This window comes from Chlamydotis macqueenii, chromosome 28 (assembly GCF_036417535.1).
Source record: "Chlamydotis macqueenii isolate bChlMac1 chromosome 28, bChlMac1.mat, whole genome shotgun sequence".
In the NCBI taxonomy this organism is placed as follows: Eukaryota; Metazoa; Chordata; class Aves; order Otidiformes; family Otididae; genus Chlamydotis; species Chlamydotis macqueenii.
The window spans coordinates 2,030,971-2,045,254 of NC_141583.1; the positions used below are offsets into that span (position 1 = coordinate 2,030,971).

A 14,284-nucleotide genomic window follows, 5' to 3' on the forward strand; every position below is an offset into this window, starting at 1 on the left:
GGGGCTGTTTTGCTGACGCCGGTTTCTCCCCAGCCCCAACCCGCTCCATCAGCTCTGCAATTCCCCTGCTGGGACACTTGCCAGCTGCCACCTCAGGGCCAAATGGGCCCCGCTCGCTTCTCATTATCGCGCTGCGTAAGAGGGCACGCAGCGTGACAAAGGCTGACTGCAAGCGCCCCGCATGCCAGAGCTCTTCCGCAAGGGCTTGGTCTCTGGGCAGCCCCGTGCCTTCTTTGCAGAGCAACAGGGAAGAGCAGGCTGCTGGCGCAGGCCAAGAAGGAGGCCTTGCAGAGGCCGCCCGCACGCCAGCCACTGCATGACGTACGCCGCGTGGCTGCTATCTCGAGAGGCGCGAGGTTACGAAAGCACAAATCAAAGGCACTCCTCTTGGGCACTGCCTGCTCAGCACCATGCATCACTCGCCGGCCCAACGGCTCCGGCTCCCATCCGCCTGCGGGCATTGGCCATGGGCCTCTGCAGGGCTGGGGGAGAAGACCCCGCGAGCTCTTCCTCCGCGTGCAAGGAGCACAGATCCCCAGCTGGGCCCACGGGGCACAGGCTGCTGCCAGCGCTGGCCCAGCCGCACTGGCCCCTGGACAGTGTCCCTGGAGCTTTGTTGCCGGGGGAGGTGGTTGCTGTCGGGCTGCCCACAGAGGAGGAAGGGGAGGAAAGGCTCGCCAGTGGCATGTGCTGGGGTGGCGAGGGGATGCTGACTCAGGGAGGGGCAGCAGCCAAACAGCCCCATCTTCCTCAGCAGGAGGGAGTGCCGCCTCTGCCAATTGGCCCAGGTGGTGCTGAGCAGTGGTGGGGCCGGTATAAAAGCTCTGCCTCTGCCAGGCTCTGCCAACCACTGCTCTGGCCACCTTCTCCTCAGGGAACAGGGTAAGTCTGCGAGCGCTTCTCCTCCCGGCTCCCTGCTCTGGCCCCGGCCCCTCTGCTTGAGGCGCTTCCCTCTGCTGCTCATTGCACCCTCTGCCCTCTTGCAGAGCACCAGCCCATCCCGTGCCGAGATGTCTTGCTACGACCTGTGCCCACCGAAAACCAGCGTGGCCGTGCCCCAGCCCATCGCCGAGAGCTGCAACGAGCTGTGTGCCCGCCAGTGCCCCGACTCCTCGGCCTTCATCCAGCCGCCCCCCGTCGTCGTCACCTTCCCCGGCCCCATCCTCAGCTCCTTCCCCCAGCAAGCCGTGGTGGGCTCCTCCGGAGCACCCGCCTTTGGGGGCTCCCTGGGGCTGGGGGGCCTGTACGGCGCCGGGGCCACGCAGGGCTCGGGGGGCCTCTGCACCTTCGCCAGACCCTACGCTTCTCCCGCCTGCAGCCCCTGCGCCTTGCCCCGCTACACCAGGAAGCTGTGGGACACCTGCGGGCCCTGCTAGACCCACACCCAAAAACCCCACAGCCCCTGGGCCCCTTCAGCCTCACCTCTCCTCTCCTTCCCCTCTCTCCATGCCGCCTCTCCTCCTCCTTGCTCCTGCCCCTGCCCACATGCACCACTCCACCCTCGGCCCACAGGCCACTTGCTTGTCTCTGCAACAGCCGCCAACCGGGAGAAGCCTGAAGGAACACCTCTCTTGAAGCCCATGGGGACAACCTGCCTGCCTTTGCCTCCTGCCATTTTCTCCACGCCAATAAAACCAGCCTGCATGCCACACGTGCCTCTGCGTTTCTCCTTCCAGAGCCCAGCCTGGGCTCTAGGCTTCACTCGCCCTCAACACAGGCTGCTCCCCTGCCAGTGGCACATGGAGCCCTGGGGCCTTTGCACACCTCCAGCCCCCTTGCGCATGACGCAACCCCCATCAAGTCCAACCATGCCAAGGGCACGGTCCTGCGCGTGGGTCGGGGCAATGCCCGGCACAAATCCAGGCTGGGCAGAGAATGGATCGAGACCAGCCCTGAGCAGGACTTGGGAGTCACGGTGGACGAGAAGCTCAACGTGAGCCGGCAATGCGCCCTTGCAGCCCAAAAGGCCAACGGCATCCTGGGCTGCACCAAGAGGAGCGTGGCCAGCAGGTCGAGGGAGGGGATCCTGCCCCTCTGCTCCGCTCTGGTGAGACCTCCCCTGCAGCGCTGCATCCAGCTCTGGAGCCCCCAACATCAGAAGGACACGGACCAGTTGGAGAGGGTCCAGAGGAGGGCCACCAAGATGCTGAGAGGGCTGGAGCAGCTCTGCTGTGAGGCCAGGCTGAGAGAGCTGGGGCTGCTCAGGCTGGAGAAGAGGAGGCTCCGGGGAATCCTTGTAGCCGTCTTCCAGTACCTCAAGGGGACCAACACAGGAAAGATGAGGAGAAACTCTCCAGTAGGGCCTGTTGGGACAGGACAAGGGGTAATGATGGCAAAACAGAGGGGGGTAGATTTAGACTAGACATTAAGAAAAGATTTTTTACCCTGAGGCTGGCGGAGCACTGGCCCAGCTTGCCGAGAGAGGTGGTGGATGCCCCATCCCTGGAAACATTGCAGGTCATGTTGACCGGGGCTCTGAGCAACCTGGTCTGCTTGAAGATGTCCCTGCTCTTTGCAGGGGGGTTGGACTAGATGACCTTGAAAGGTCCCTTCCAGCCCAAACCATCCTATGATTCTTGAGGGCGCTTGCTGCAGGGGCTGGCATCCAGCCCTTTGTGCCTCCATGGCTCTACTTCAGGCCCTGGGGGAGAGAGCAAAGTGGAGGCTTCCCCTGCCTCTTCCCTGTCCCCTTCACCTCCCCTGTTCTTTCCCCTTCTTTTTCCCCTTTCTCTCCTTCATCTTCCCCTTCTTATTCGCCTTCCCCTTCTCTTTCCTCTCCTTCCCCAGCCCCTTGCCCCTTCCCATTTCCCTCTCCCCTTCCCCTTCTCCCTCTCAGCACAGACCAACACACTCGCTGCTCCTTGCCTCTGCGCCGCAGACCTTCAGTCACAGAAGCCGCAGCCTCATTCCTCTGCCAGGAGCCTTTGCAGGGCAGCTGCTCACGCTGGCCCCTTCAGCAGGCTCGCCCAGAGCCGGCTGCTCAGCACCCTGTCCAGACGGCTTTGCGCGGCTCCAAGGACGCAGACTCCGCAGCCTCCCGGGCCAACGTGGACAGTGCCCAGTGAAAATAAGAAAGAGCTTTGGGATGTTGAGGCGCAGCCTTCTGTGCTCCAGCTGCTGCCACTGCCTCTTCTCCTGCACTGGACACCTCCAAGAAGAGCCTGGCTCCATCTTCTTGATGCCTTCCCCTCAGGCATGCCTGCATCCTCGCTCTCCCAACACCACCCACCCTCACCTCACCTGCCCATCTCAGCACCAGCACCTGACCTCCCACGGCTCATGGGCACCCACCCCCGGGCTCTTCCCGGCTTGGCACAAGGAGGGAGGGAGACAGCACGTGGATGCAGGAAACCTTTATTGTGCCCAGAGGGGCAGGAGACGTTGGCAGAGAGACGCTGGGCAAGAGCCAGGCAGGCTGGTGGCCACGTGTTGGAGGAGGCAGAAGGATCTTGAGCAGAGCATGGCTTCTGGCTCCGGGTGCCTCCTTGGTGTAGCATTCCAGATGCCCAAGACTTGGCCCAGGAGCCCCGCAGAGCCTTTTGGGTCCATCTCCTGTCCCGTCTCTGAGCTGGGAGGAGAGGGAAAGTGGGGAGAGCAGAGGGCAGGGAAGGGCCAAGGGTGCGCGGCACTGGCAGCTGCCCAGGAGTTGGCTGGGGAGGCTCAGCGCTCCTCAGGGCCTGGTGTGCGCCAGCTCAGCCGTGCAAGGGTGGTGGTGTTGGCATGGGGGCGGGGGGCTGGGCTGGGTCTAGCAGGGCCCGCAGGTGTCCCACAGCTTCCTGGTGTAGCGGGGCAAGGCGCAGGGGCTGCAGGCGGGAGAAGCGTAGGGTCTGCCAAAGGTGCAGAGGCCCCCCGAGCCCTGCGTGGCCCCGGCGCCGTACAGGCCCCCCAGCCCCAGGGAGCCCCCAAAGGCGGGTGCTCCGGAGGAGCCCACCACGGCTTGCTGGGGGAAGGAGCTGAGGATGGGGCCGGGGAAGGTGACGACGACGGGGGGCGGCTGGATGAAGGCCGAGGAGTCGGGGCACTGGCGGGCGCACAGCTCGTTGCAGCTCTCGGCGATGGGCTGGGGCACGGCCACGCTGGTTTTCGGTGGGCACAGGTCGTAGCAAGACATCCTGGTGCGAGAGAGCTGAGCCTGGAACACAGGAGCCAGGGACAAGCGTCAGAAGCGAGGAGGAGATCCCCGCGCCGAGCAGTGCCCTGTTCCCAGGGCTGCCCGGCAGCTGGAGGGGCCAGGGCCACCAGCTTGGCCACACTGCCCGCCGCGTCCGCTGTGCCCAGCCAGCCCCCCTGAGCGTCCTGCTCCGCGCAGCGCCCGCCTGGCCCTCGCTCTGCACGCAGAGGGCACAGCACAAGCCCTCCCCAAGAGCCTGAGCAGGGCCTGGCTCTGGTGTCCCGGCCACAGGACTCCTTACTCCTCCCGCTTTGGCTCCGAGCAGCCTGGCCGCCCAAGCCTGCTGCCAGCTCGCCCGCTGCTCTCAGAGCCCTCCTGGCCAGGAAGGCCCCGCGCCGGCCTCTGCCACAGGAGGCACAGACCCGCAGGCACCCACCTACCCTTTTCCTGAGCAGAGCGAGGCAGGAGCAGTGGATGGCAGTGCCGGCTGAGGGCAGCGCTTTTATGGCGGGCCGGCGAGTGCGGGGAGGATGTGGCCGCGCTGGGGGCACGTGGCCTGCGGCGGCCGAGCCCCTGCCTCCTCCCTGCGTGGCACGGGGCTGTTTTGCTGACGCCGGTTTCTCCCCAGCCCCAACCCGCTCCATCAGCTCTGCAATTCCCCTGCTGGGACACTTGCCAGCTGCCACCTCAGGGCCAAATGGGCCCCGCTCGCTTCTCATTATCGCGCTGCGTAAGAGGGCGCGCAGCGTGACAAAGGCTGACTGCAAGCGCCCCGCATGCCAGAGCTCTTCCGCAAGGGCTTGGTCTCTGGGCAGCCCCGTGCCTTCTTTGCAGAGCAACAGGGAAGAGCAGGCTGCTGGCGCAGGCCAAGAAGGAGGCCTTGCAGAGGCCGGCCGCACGCCAGCCACTGCATGACGTACGCCGCGTGGCTGCTATCTCGAGAGGCGCGAGGTTACGAAAGCACAAATCAAAGGCACTCCTCTTGGGCACTGCCTGCTCAGCACCATGCATCACTCGCCGGCCCAATGGCTCCGGCTCCCATCCGCCTGCGGGCATTGGCCATGGGCCTCTGCAGGGCTGGGGGAGAAAGACCCCGCGAGCTCTTCCTCCGCGTGCAAGGAGCACAGATCCCCAGCTGGGCCCACGGGGCACAGGCTGCTGCCAGCGCTGGCCCAGCCGCACTGGCCCCTGGACAGTGTCCCTGGAGCTTTGTTGCCGGGGGAGGTGGTTGCTGTCGGGCTGCCCACAGAGGAGGAAGGGGAGGAAAGGCTCGCCAGTGGCATGTGCTGGGGTGGCGAGGGGATGCTGACTCAGGGAGGGGCAGCAGCCAAACAGCCCCATCTTCCTCAGCAGGAGGGAGTGCCGCCTCTGCCAGTTGGCCCAGGTGGTGCTGAGCAGTGGTGGGGCCGGTATAAAAGCTCTGCCTCTGCCAGGCTCTGCCAACCACTGCTCTGGCCACCTTCTCCTCAGGGAACAGGGTAAGTCTGCGAGCGCTTCTCCTCCCGGCTCCCTGCTCTGGCCCCGGCCCCTCTGCTTGAGGCGCTTCCCTCTGCTGCTCATTGCACCCTCTGCCCTCTTGCAGAGCACCAGCCCATCCCGTGCCGAGATGTCTTGCTACGACCTGTGCCCACCGAAAACCAGCGTGGCCGTGCCCCAGCCCATCGCCGAGAGCTGCAACGAGCTGTGTGCCCGCCAGTGCCCCGACTCCTCGGCCTTCATCCAGCCGCCCCCCGTCGTCGTCACCTTCCCCGGCCCCATCCTCAGCTCCTTCCCCCAGCAAGCCGTGGTGGGCTCCTCCGGAGCACCCGCCTTTGGGGGCTCCCTGGGGCTGGGGGGCCTGTACGGCGCCGGGGCCACGCAGGGCTCGGGGGGCCTCTGCACCTTCGCCAGACCCTACGCTTCTCCCGCCTGCAGCCCCTGCGCCTTGCCCCGCTACACCAGGAAGCTGTGGGACACCTGCGGGCCCTGCTAGACCCACACCCAAAAACCCCACAGCCCCTGGGCCCCTTCAGCCTCACCTCTCCTCTCCTTCCCCTCTCTCCATGCCGCCTCTCCTCCTCCTTGCTCCTGCCCCTGCCCACATGCACCACTCCACCCTCGGCCCACAGGCCACTTGCTTGTCTCTGCAACAGCCGCCAACCGGGAGAAGCCTGAAGGAACACCTCTCTTGAAGCCCATGGGGACAACCTGCCTGCCTTTGCCTCCTGCCATTTTCTCCACGCCAATAAAACCAGCCTGCATGCCACACGTGCCTCTGCGTTTCTCCTTCCAGAGCCCAGCCTGGGCTCTAGGCTTCACTCGCCCTCAACACAGGCTGCTCCCCTGCCAGTGGCACATGGAGCCCTGGGGCCTTTGCACACCTCCAGCCCCCTTGCGCATGACGCAAACCTCACCAGGTCCAGCCAGGCCAAGGGCACGGTCCTGCGCGTGGGTCGGGGCAATGCCCGGCACAAATCCAGGCTGGGCAGAGAATGGATCGAGACCAGCCCTGAGCAGGACTTGGGAGTCACGGTGGACGAGAAGCTCAACATGAGCCGGCAATGCGCCCTTGCAGCCCAGAAGGCCAACGGCATCCTGGGCTGCACCAAGAGGAGCGTGGCCAGCAGGTCGAGGGAGGGGATCCTGCCCCTCTGCTCCGCTCTGGTGAGACCCCCCTGCAGCGCTGCGTCCAGCTCTGGAGCCCCCAACATCAGAAGGACACGGACCAGTTGGAGAGGGTCCAGAGGAGGGCCACCAAGATGCTGAGAGGGCTGGAGCAGCTCTGCTGTGAGGCCAGGCTGAGAGAGCTGGGGCTGCTCAGGCTGGAGAAGAGGAGGCTCCGGGGAATCCTTGTAGCCGTCTTCCAGTACCTCAAGGGGACAAACACAGGAAAGATGAGGAGAAACTCTCCAGTAGGGCCTGTTGGGACAGGACAAGGGGTAATGATGGCAAAACAGAGGGGGGTAGATTTAGACTAGACATTAAGAAAAGATTTTTTACCCTGAGGCTGGCGGAGCACTGGCCCAGCTTGCCGAGAGAGGTGGTGGATGCCCCATCCCTGGAAACATTGCAGGTCATGTTGACCGGGGCTCTGAGCAACCTGGTCTGCTTGAAGATGTCCCTGCTCTTTGCAGGGGGGTTGGACTAGATGACCTTGAAAGGTCCCTTCCAGCCCAAACCATCCTATGATTCTTGAGGGCGCTTGCTGCAGGGGCTGGCATCCAGCCCTTTGTGCCTCCATGGCTCTACTTCAGGCCCTGGGGGAGAGAGCAAAGTGGAGGCTTCCCCTGCCTCTTCCCTGTCCCCTTCACCTCCCCTGTTCTTTCCCCTTCTTTTTCCCCTTTCTCTCCTTCATCTTCCCCTTCTTATTCGCCTTCCCCTTCTCTTTCCTCTCCTTCCCCAGCCCCTTGCCCCTTCCCATTTCCCTCTCCCCTTCCCCTTCTCCCTCTCAGCACAGACCAACACACTCGCTGCTCCTCGCCTCTGCGCCGCAGACCTTCAGTCACAGAAGCCGCAGCCTCATTCCTCTGCCAGGAGCCTTTGCAGGGCAGCTGCTCACGCTGGCCCCTTCAGCAGGCTCGCCCAGAGCCGGCTGCTCAGCACCCTGTCCAGACGGCTTTGCGCGGCTCCAAGGACGCAGACTCCGCAGCCTCCCGGGCCAACGTGGACAGTGCCCAGTGAAAATAAGAAAGAGCTTTGGGATGTTGAGGCGCAGCCTTCTGTGCTCCAGCTGCTGCCACTGCCTCTTCTCCTGCACTGGACACCTCCAAGAAGAGCCTGGCTCCATCTTCTTGATGCCTTCCCCTCAGGCATGCCTGCATCCTCGCTCTCCCAACACCACCCACCCTCACCTCACCTGCCCATCTCAGTCAGCACCAGCACCTGACCTCCCACGGCTCATGGGCACCCACCCCCGGGCTCTTCCCGGCTTGGCACAAGGAGGGAGGGAGACAGCACGTGGATGCAGGAAACCTTTATTGTGCCCAGAGGGGCAGGAGACGTTGGCAGAGAGACGCTGGGCAAGAGCCAGGCAGGCTGGTGGCCACGTGTTGGAGGAGGCAGAAGGATCTTGAGCAGAGCATGGCTTCTGGCTCCGGGTGCCTCCTTGGTGTAGCATTCCAGATGCCCAAGACTTGGCCCAGGAGCCCCGCAGAGCCTTTTGGGTCCATCTCCTGTCCCGTCTCTGAGCTGGGAGGAGAGGGAAAGTGGGGAGAGCAGAGGGCAGGGAAGGGCCAAGGGTGCGCGGCACTGGCAGCTGCCCAGGAGTTGGCTGGGGAGGCTCAGCGCTCCTCAGGGCCTGGTGCGCGCCGGCTCAGCCGTGCAAGGGTGGTGGTGTTGGCATGGGGGCGGGGGGCTGGGCTGGGTCTAGCAGGGCCCGCAGGTGTCCCACAGCTTCTTGGTGTAGCGGGGCAAGGCGCAGGGGCTGCAGGCGGGAGAAGCGTAGGGTCTGGCGAAGGTGCAGAGGCCCCCCGAGCCCTGCGTGGCCCCGGCGCCGTACAGGCCCCCCAGCCCCAGGGAGCCCCCAAAGGCGGGTGCTCCGGAGGAGCCCACCACGGCTTGCTGGGGGAAGGAGCTGAGGATGGGGCCGGGGAAGGTGACGACGACGGGGGGCGGCTGGATGAAGGCCGAGGAGTCGGGGCACTGGCGGGCGCACAGCTCGTTGCAGCTCTCGGCGATGGGCTGGGGCACGGCCACGCTGGTTTTCGGTGGGCACAGGTCGTAGCAAGACATCCTGGTGCGAGAGAGCTGAGCCTGGAACACAGGAGCCAGGGACAAGCGTCAGAAGCGAGGAGGAGATCCCCGCGCCGAGCAGTGCCCTGTTCCCAGGGCTGCCCGGCAGCTGGAGGGGCCGGGGCCACCAGGTTGGCCACACTGCCCGCCGCGTCCGCTGTGCCCAGCCAGCCCCCCTGAGCGTCCTGCTCCGCGCAGCGCCCGCCTGGCCCTCGCTCTGCACGCAGAGGGCACAGCACAAGCCCTCCCCAAGAGCCTGAGCAGGGCCTGGCTCTGGTGTCCCGGCCACAGGACTCCTTACTCCTCCCGCTTTGGCTCCGAGCAGCCTGGCCGCCCAAGCCTGCTGCCAGCTCGCCCGCTGCTCTCAGAGCCCTCCTGGCCAGGAAGGCCCCGCGCCGGCCTCTGCCACAGGAGGCACAGACCCGCAGGCACCCACCTACCCTTTTCCTGAGCAGAGCGAGGCAGGAGCAGTGGATGGCAGTGCCGGGCGAGGGCAGCGCTTTTATGGCGGGCAGGCGAGTGCGGGGAGGATGTGGCCGCGCTGGGGGCACGTGGCCTGCGGCGGCCGAGCCCCTGCCTCCTCCCTGCGTGGCGCGGGGCTGTTTTGCTGACGCCGGTTTCTCCCCAGCCCCAACCCGCTCCATCAGCTCTGCAATTCCCCTGCTGGGACACTTGCCAGCTGCCACCTCAGGGCCAAATGGGCCCCGCTCGCTTCTCATTATCGCGCTGCGTAAGAGGGCACGCAGCGTGACAAAGGCTGACTGCAAGCGCCCCGCATGCCAGAGCTCTTCCGCAAGGGCTTGGTCTCTGGGCAGCCCCGTGCCTTCTTTGCAGAGCAACAGGGAAGAGCAGGCTGCTGGCGCAGGCCAAGAAGGAGGCCTTGCAGAGGCCGCCCGCACGCCAGCCACTGCATGACGTACGCCGCGTGGCTGCTATCTCGAGAGGCGCGAGGTTACGAAAGCACAAATCAAAGGCACTCCTCTTGGGCACTGCCTGCTCAGCACCATGCATCACTCGCCGGCCCAACGGCTCCGGCTCCCATCCGCCTGCGGGCATTGGCCATGGGCCTCTGCAGGGCTGGGGGAGAAGACCCCGCGAGCTCTTCCTCCGCGTGCAAGGAGCACAGATCCCCAGCTGGGCCCACGGGGCACAGGCTGCTGCCAGCGCTGGCCCAGCCGCACTGGCCCCTGGACAGTGTCCCTGGAGCTCTGTTGCCGGGGGAGGTGGTTGCTGTCGGGCTGCCCACAGAGGAGGAAGGGGAGGAAAGGCTCGCCAGTGGCATGTGCTGGGGTGGCGAGGGGATGCTGACTCAGGGAGGGGCAGCAGCCAAACAGCCCCATCTTCCTCAGCAGGAGGGAGTGCCGCCTCTGCCAGTTGGCCCAGGTGGTGCTGAGCAGTGGTGGGGCCGGTATAAAAGCTCTGCCTCTGCCAGGCTCTGCCAACCACTGCTCTGGCCACCTTCTCCTCAGGGAACAGGGTAAGTCTGCGAGCGCTTCTCCTCCCGGCTCCCTGCTCTGGCCCCGGCCCCTCTGCTTGAGGCGCTTCCCTCTGCTGCTCATTGCACCCTCTGCCCTCTTGCAGAGCACCAGCCCATCCCGTGCCGAGATGTCTTGCTACGACCTGTGCCCACCGAAAACCAGCGTGGCCGTGCCCCAGCCCATCGCCGAGAGCTGCAACGAGCTGTGCGCCCGCCAGTGCCCCGACTCCTCGGCCTTCATCCAGCCGCCCCCCGTCGTCGTCACCTTCCCCGGCCCCATCCTCAGCTCCTTCCCCCAGCAAGCCGTGGTGGGCTCCTCCGGAGCACCCGCCTTTGGGGGCTCCCTGGGGCTGGGGGGCCTGTACGGCGCCGGGGCCACGCAGGGCTCGGGGGGCCTCTGCACCTTTGGCAGACCCTACGCTTCTCCCGCCTGCAGCCCCTGCGCCTTGCCCCGCTACACCAGGAAGCTGTGGGACACCTGCGGGCCCTGCTAGACCCAGCCCAGCCCCCCGCCCCCATGCCAACACCACCACCCTTGCACGGCTGAGCTGGCGCACACCAGGCCCTGAGGAGCGCTGAGCCTCCCCAGCCAACTCCTGGGCAGCTGCCAGTGCCGCGCACCCTTGGCCCTTCCCTGCCCTCTGCTCTCCCCACTTTCCCTCTCCTCCCAGCTCAGAGACGGGACAGGAGATGGACCCAAAAGGCTCTGCGGGGCTCCTGGGCCAAGTCTTGGGCATCTGGAATGCTACACCAAGGAGGCACCCGGAGCCAGAAGCCATGCTCTGCTCAAGATCCTTCTGCCTCCTCCAACACGTGGCCACCAGCCTGCCTGGCTCTTGCCCAGCGTCTCTCTGCCAACGTCTCCTGCCCCTCTGGGCACAATAAAGGTTTCCTGCATCCACGTGCTGTCTCCCTCCCTCCTTGTGCCAAGCCGGGAAGAGCCCGGGGGTGGGTGCCCATGAGCCGTGGGAGGTCAGGTGCTGGTGCTGAGATGGGCAGGTGAGGTGAGGGTGGGTGGTGTTGGGAGAGCGAGGATGCAGGCATGCCTGAGGGGAAGGCATCAAGAAGATGGAGCCAGGCTCTTCTTGGAGGTGTCCAGTGCAGGAGAAGAGGCAGTGGCAGCAGCTGGAGCACAGAAGGCTGCGCCTCAACATCCCAAAGCTCTTTCTTATTTTCACTGGGCACTGTCCACGTTGGCCCGGGAGGCTGCGGAGTCTGCGTCCTTGGAGCCGCGCAAAGCCGTCTGGACAGGGTGCTGAGCAGCCGGCTCTGGGCGAGCCTGCTGAAGGGGCCAGCGTGAGCAGCTGCCCTGCAAAGGCTCCTGGCAGAGGAATGAGGCTGCGGCTTCTGTGACTGAAGGTCTGCGGCGCAGAGGCAAGGAGCAGCGAGTGTGTTGGTCTGTGCTGAGAGGGAGAAGGGGAAGGGGAGAGGGAAATGGGAAGGTGCAAGGGGCTGGGGAAGGAGAGGAAAGAGAAGGGGAAGGTGACTGGGACAGGGAAGAGAAAGGGGAAGGTTCCACTTTTGCTCTCTCCCTGTCATAGTTCAGTCACGATCGGGACCAGACTACACAGCCTCACTCCCCCCACCCTCCAAGAGAACTGGGAGATATAATGCAAGAAAAAAGGCTCGAGGTTTGAGATAAGGACAGGGAGAAATCCTTAAAGTCACTGTTATGGGCGAAACAGAGTCGACTTCGGGAAAACCATTTATTACTAACACCAAATCAGTATAATGAGACAGGGAACAAGATAACCTCTTCCCACCCCTCCCTCTTCCCAGGGTTAAAATTATCTCTACCACCTTCCCCCCCGCCGCCCCGAGCGGCACAGGGGGCTGAGGGAATGGGGGTTATGGTCAGTCCATAACACTTTACGCCGCTGCTTCCTCCTCAGGGGAAGAACTCCTCGCATTCCTCCCCTGCTCCATCGTGAGGTCCCTCCCACGGGCCACAGTCCTTCGTGAAACTGCTCTGGCGTGGGTCATCTCTTCCACGGGGTGCAGTCCCTCCAGAACAGCTGTCCCAGCGGGCCCTCCACGGGCCACAGCCGCCTTCAGGCCTCTACCTGCCCCAGTGTGGGGTCCTCCATGAGCTGCAGGAGGATCTCTGCTCCTCCATGGGCCCCCACGGGCTGCAGGAGGATCTCTGCTCCTCCATGGGCCCCCACGGGCTGCAGGGGGAATCTCTGCTCCTCCGTGGGCCTCCACGGGCTGCAGGGGCAAAGGCAGCCTCACCATGGGCTGCACCACGAGTTGCAGGGGAATCTTGGCCAGGAGCAGCATTACTGCTCCCCCTCCTTCTTCACTGACCTTGGCGTCTGCAGCCGTTCCTCTCACAAGAAATCCTTCACTGTTGGGGGCCATGAACATCAGAAGCCACGGGATTGGGAAATAAGGGACTCTCTAAGAGAAGGAACGCAAGATCAAGGACATCTGGTGGTGGTTAGAGGATGTACGGGTATAAAAGCACAGGAACGGTAACGCTCTGCTTAGCATGTGGTAGGGTCTGAGACTATGTTCTAAGAACTGGATGACGCTCCAACATCTACACACCAACACTTCACAAGAGGCAGATGCCTCTCAAGTTCTCTTCACATCTCACCTCCTCTCCTCCTCTACACTCCTTGCAGCTGGGCTGGGCCCAGTCGCTGCCCGGCGGGAGGCCAGAGGGTGAGGCCTGCAAGGCCCACAAGGCTCACACCTCACCCTCTGTGATCCCGCTCACCGCTCAGTGTCTTCACATCTTCTCTTTTTTTTTTTCTGTTTTCCCCTTCTTAAATACGTTGTCGCAGAGGCGTTATCAGGGAACATTCTGCTACCAGTTGGCTCGGCCTTGGCCAGCAGCAGGTCCACCCTAGGCCCGGATGAGTCGACTGGACAAAGGGGAGCAACTTCTAGCAGTTTCTTACAGAAGCTGCCACCATAGCCCTCCCCTCACTAAACAAAACCAGAACAAACGCTTATATCCTTCTTTGGGACCCCCTTATGTTCCCTCTGAGCCCTTATATCCCCTTTAGGAACCATAGACCCCCTGGGAGCCCTTATAACTGCTTTAGGGACCCTATATACTCCCTTTGGAAGCCAAAACACCACCTGTGAGCCCTTATATCCCTTTTCAGGACCTCATATACCTCCTACAGGTCCCCTTATACCCCTTGTGTGCCCGTATATGCCCCTTTAGGACCACCAAATACAGCCTGTGAGCCCTTATAGCCCCCTTTAGGACTCTGTGTATGCCCCATGAGCCCTTATATCCCCTTGGGACCCACATATACTCCCTTTGGGATCCTATATACCCTCTTGGGGACCATAAAAAAAAAAAAAAGCCTCTGAGCCTTTATATCCCTCTTTGGGCCTCCCTTCAACCCCCTCTGAGCTGTTATATCCCTCTTTGGGATACCGTATAGCCCCTGGGAGCCCTTATATTCCCTTTAGGGACCTCATAGGGACTCCTTTTGGACACCATATATCCCCTGTGGGAGCACTTGTGCCACTTTCCAATGTGTGTGTATATATATATATATTTATCAAAGATTAAAAAAAAAATTGATACAATGAAGTGGAATTTGTAGGACCTGTGCATGATGTAGAAGGTTTGGCCTAAGGCATGGAGAATGTCCTGGTTCTGGCTAGAATAGAGTTAATTTTCTCCTGAGCTGGGGGAGCAACTGGAGGTGCTGGGAGGGCCTGGCCCTTTGGAAGATGTTCATAAATGTTGAAATGAGATCTTACATAGAAGAGCGTCTACTGAGTTGCTAGCACCTCCATGTATACATCCAGGTACGTTTGGGAATGCTTTGGTGTTCATTTGGGAATATCTCAATGTTCATTAGGGCTCTCTTAGGCTCTGACAATGGAAATTGTACTCTTGGATCTCACAATTGTGGTTTTGAGCTCTTGGATCTTGCAATTTCAGCAATATCAAAGATAATGAAACACTGTTGAAGACCTGTATGTAGGTGTGAGTGAGTGAGACCTGCAAATACGAA

The 14,284-nt window shown here is 63.0% G+C and overlaps 5 protein-coding genes across 5 annotated transcripts; 3 read left to right on the forward strand and 2 right to left on the reverse strand.

Moving 5' to 3' along the window:
- The first annotated feature begins 1,010 nt into the window (after positions 1–1,010).
- On the forward strand, positions 1,011–1,529 carry LOC147597296 (feather keratin 4-like). The gene has a single exon (XM_086768445.1). The coding sequence runs from the start codon at positions 1,011–1,013 to the stop codon at positions 1,374–1,376; it is 366 nt and encodes a 121-aa protein (XP_086624571.1). The 3' UTR covers positions 1,377–1,529.
- A 2,216-nt stretch (positions 1,530–3,745) lies between these two features.
- LOC147597297 (feather keratin 3-like) lies at positions 3,746–4,118 on the reverse strand. Its single transcript, XM_086768371.1, has one exon. The coding sequence runs from the start codon at positions 4,109–4,111 to the stop codon at positions 3,746–3,748; it is 366 nt and encodes a 121-aa protein (XP_086624497.1). The 5' UTR covers positions 4,112–4,118.
- A 1,599-nt stretch (positions 4,119–5,717) lies between these two features.
- On the forward strand, positions 5,718–6,236 carry LOC147597298 (feather keratin 4-like). Its single transcript, XM_086768485.1, has one exon. The coding sequence runs from the start codon at positions 5,718–5,720 to the stop codon at positions 6,081–6,083; it is 366 nt and encodes a 121-aa protein (XP_086624611.1). The 3' UTR covers positions 6,084–6,236.
- Positions 6,237–8,455: 2,219 nt separating this feature from the next.
- Positions 8,456–8,828, reverse strand: LOC147597299 (feather keratin 4-like). The gene has a single exon (XM_086768498.1). It carries the CDS (start codon positions 8,819–8,821, stop codon positions 8,456–8,458), a length of 366 nt encoding a protein of 121 aa, XP_086624624.1. The 5' UTR covers positions 8,822–8,828.
- A 1,598-nt stretch (positions 8,829–10,426) lies between these two features.
- On the forward strand, positions 10,427–10,792 carry LOC147597300 (feather keratin 3-like). The gene has a single exon (XM_086768370.1). It carries the CDS (start codon positions 10,427–10,429, stop codon positions 10,790–10,792), a length of 366 nt encoding a protein of 121 aa, XP_086624496.1.
- The last annotated feature ends 3,492 nt before the right edge of the window (positions 10,793–14,284 follow it).

Excerpts from the sequence above, each read along its gene's own strand:
- LOC147597296 (XM_086768445.1), top strand. The coding sequence starts at position 1,011 with ATGTCTTGCTACGACCTGTGCCCACCGAAAACCAGCGTGGCCGTGCCC.
- LOC147597297 (XM_086768371.1), bottom strand. The coding sequence starts at position 4,111 with ATGTCTTGCTACGACCTGTGCCCACCGAAAACCAGCGTGGCCGTGCCC.
- LOC147597298 (XM_086768485.1), top strand. The coding sequence starts at position 5,718 with ATGTCTTGCTACGACCTGTGCCCACCGAAAACCAGCGTGGCCGTGCCC.
- LOC147597299 (XM_086768498.1), bottom strand. The coding sequence starts at position 8,821 with ATGTCTTGCTACGACCTGTGCCCACCGAAAACCAGCGTGGCCGTGCCC.
- LOC147597300 (XM_086768370.1), top strand. The coding sequence starts at position 10,427 with ATGTCTTGCTACGACCTGTGCCCACCGAAAACCAGCGTGGCCGTGCCC.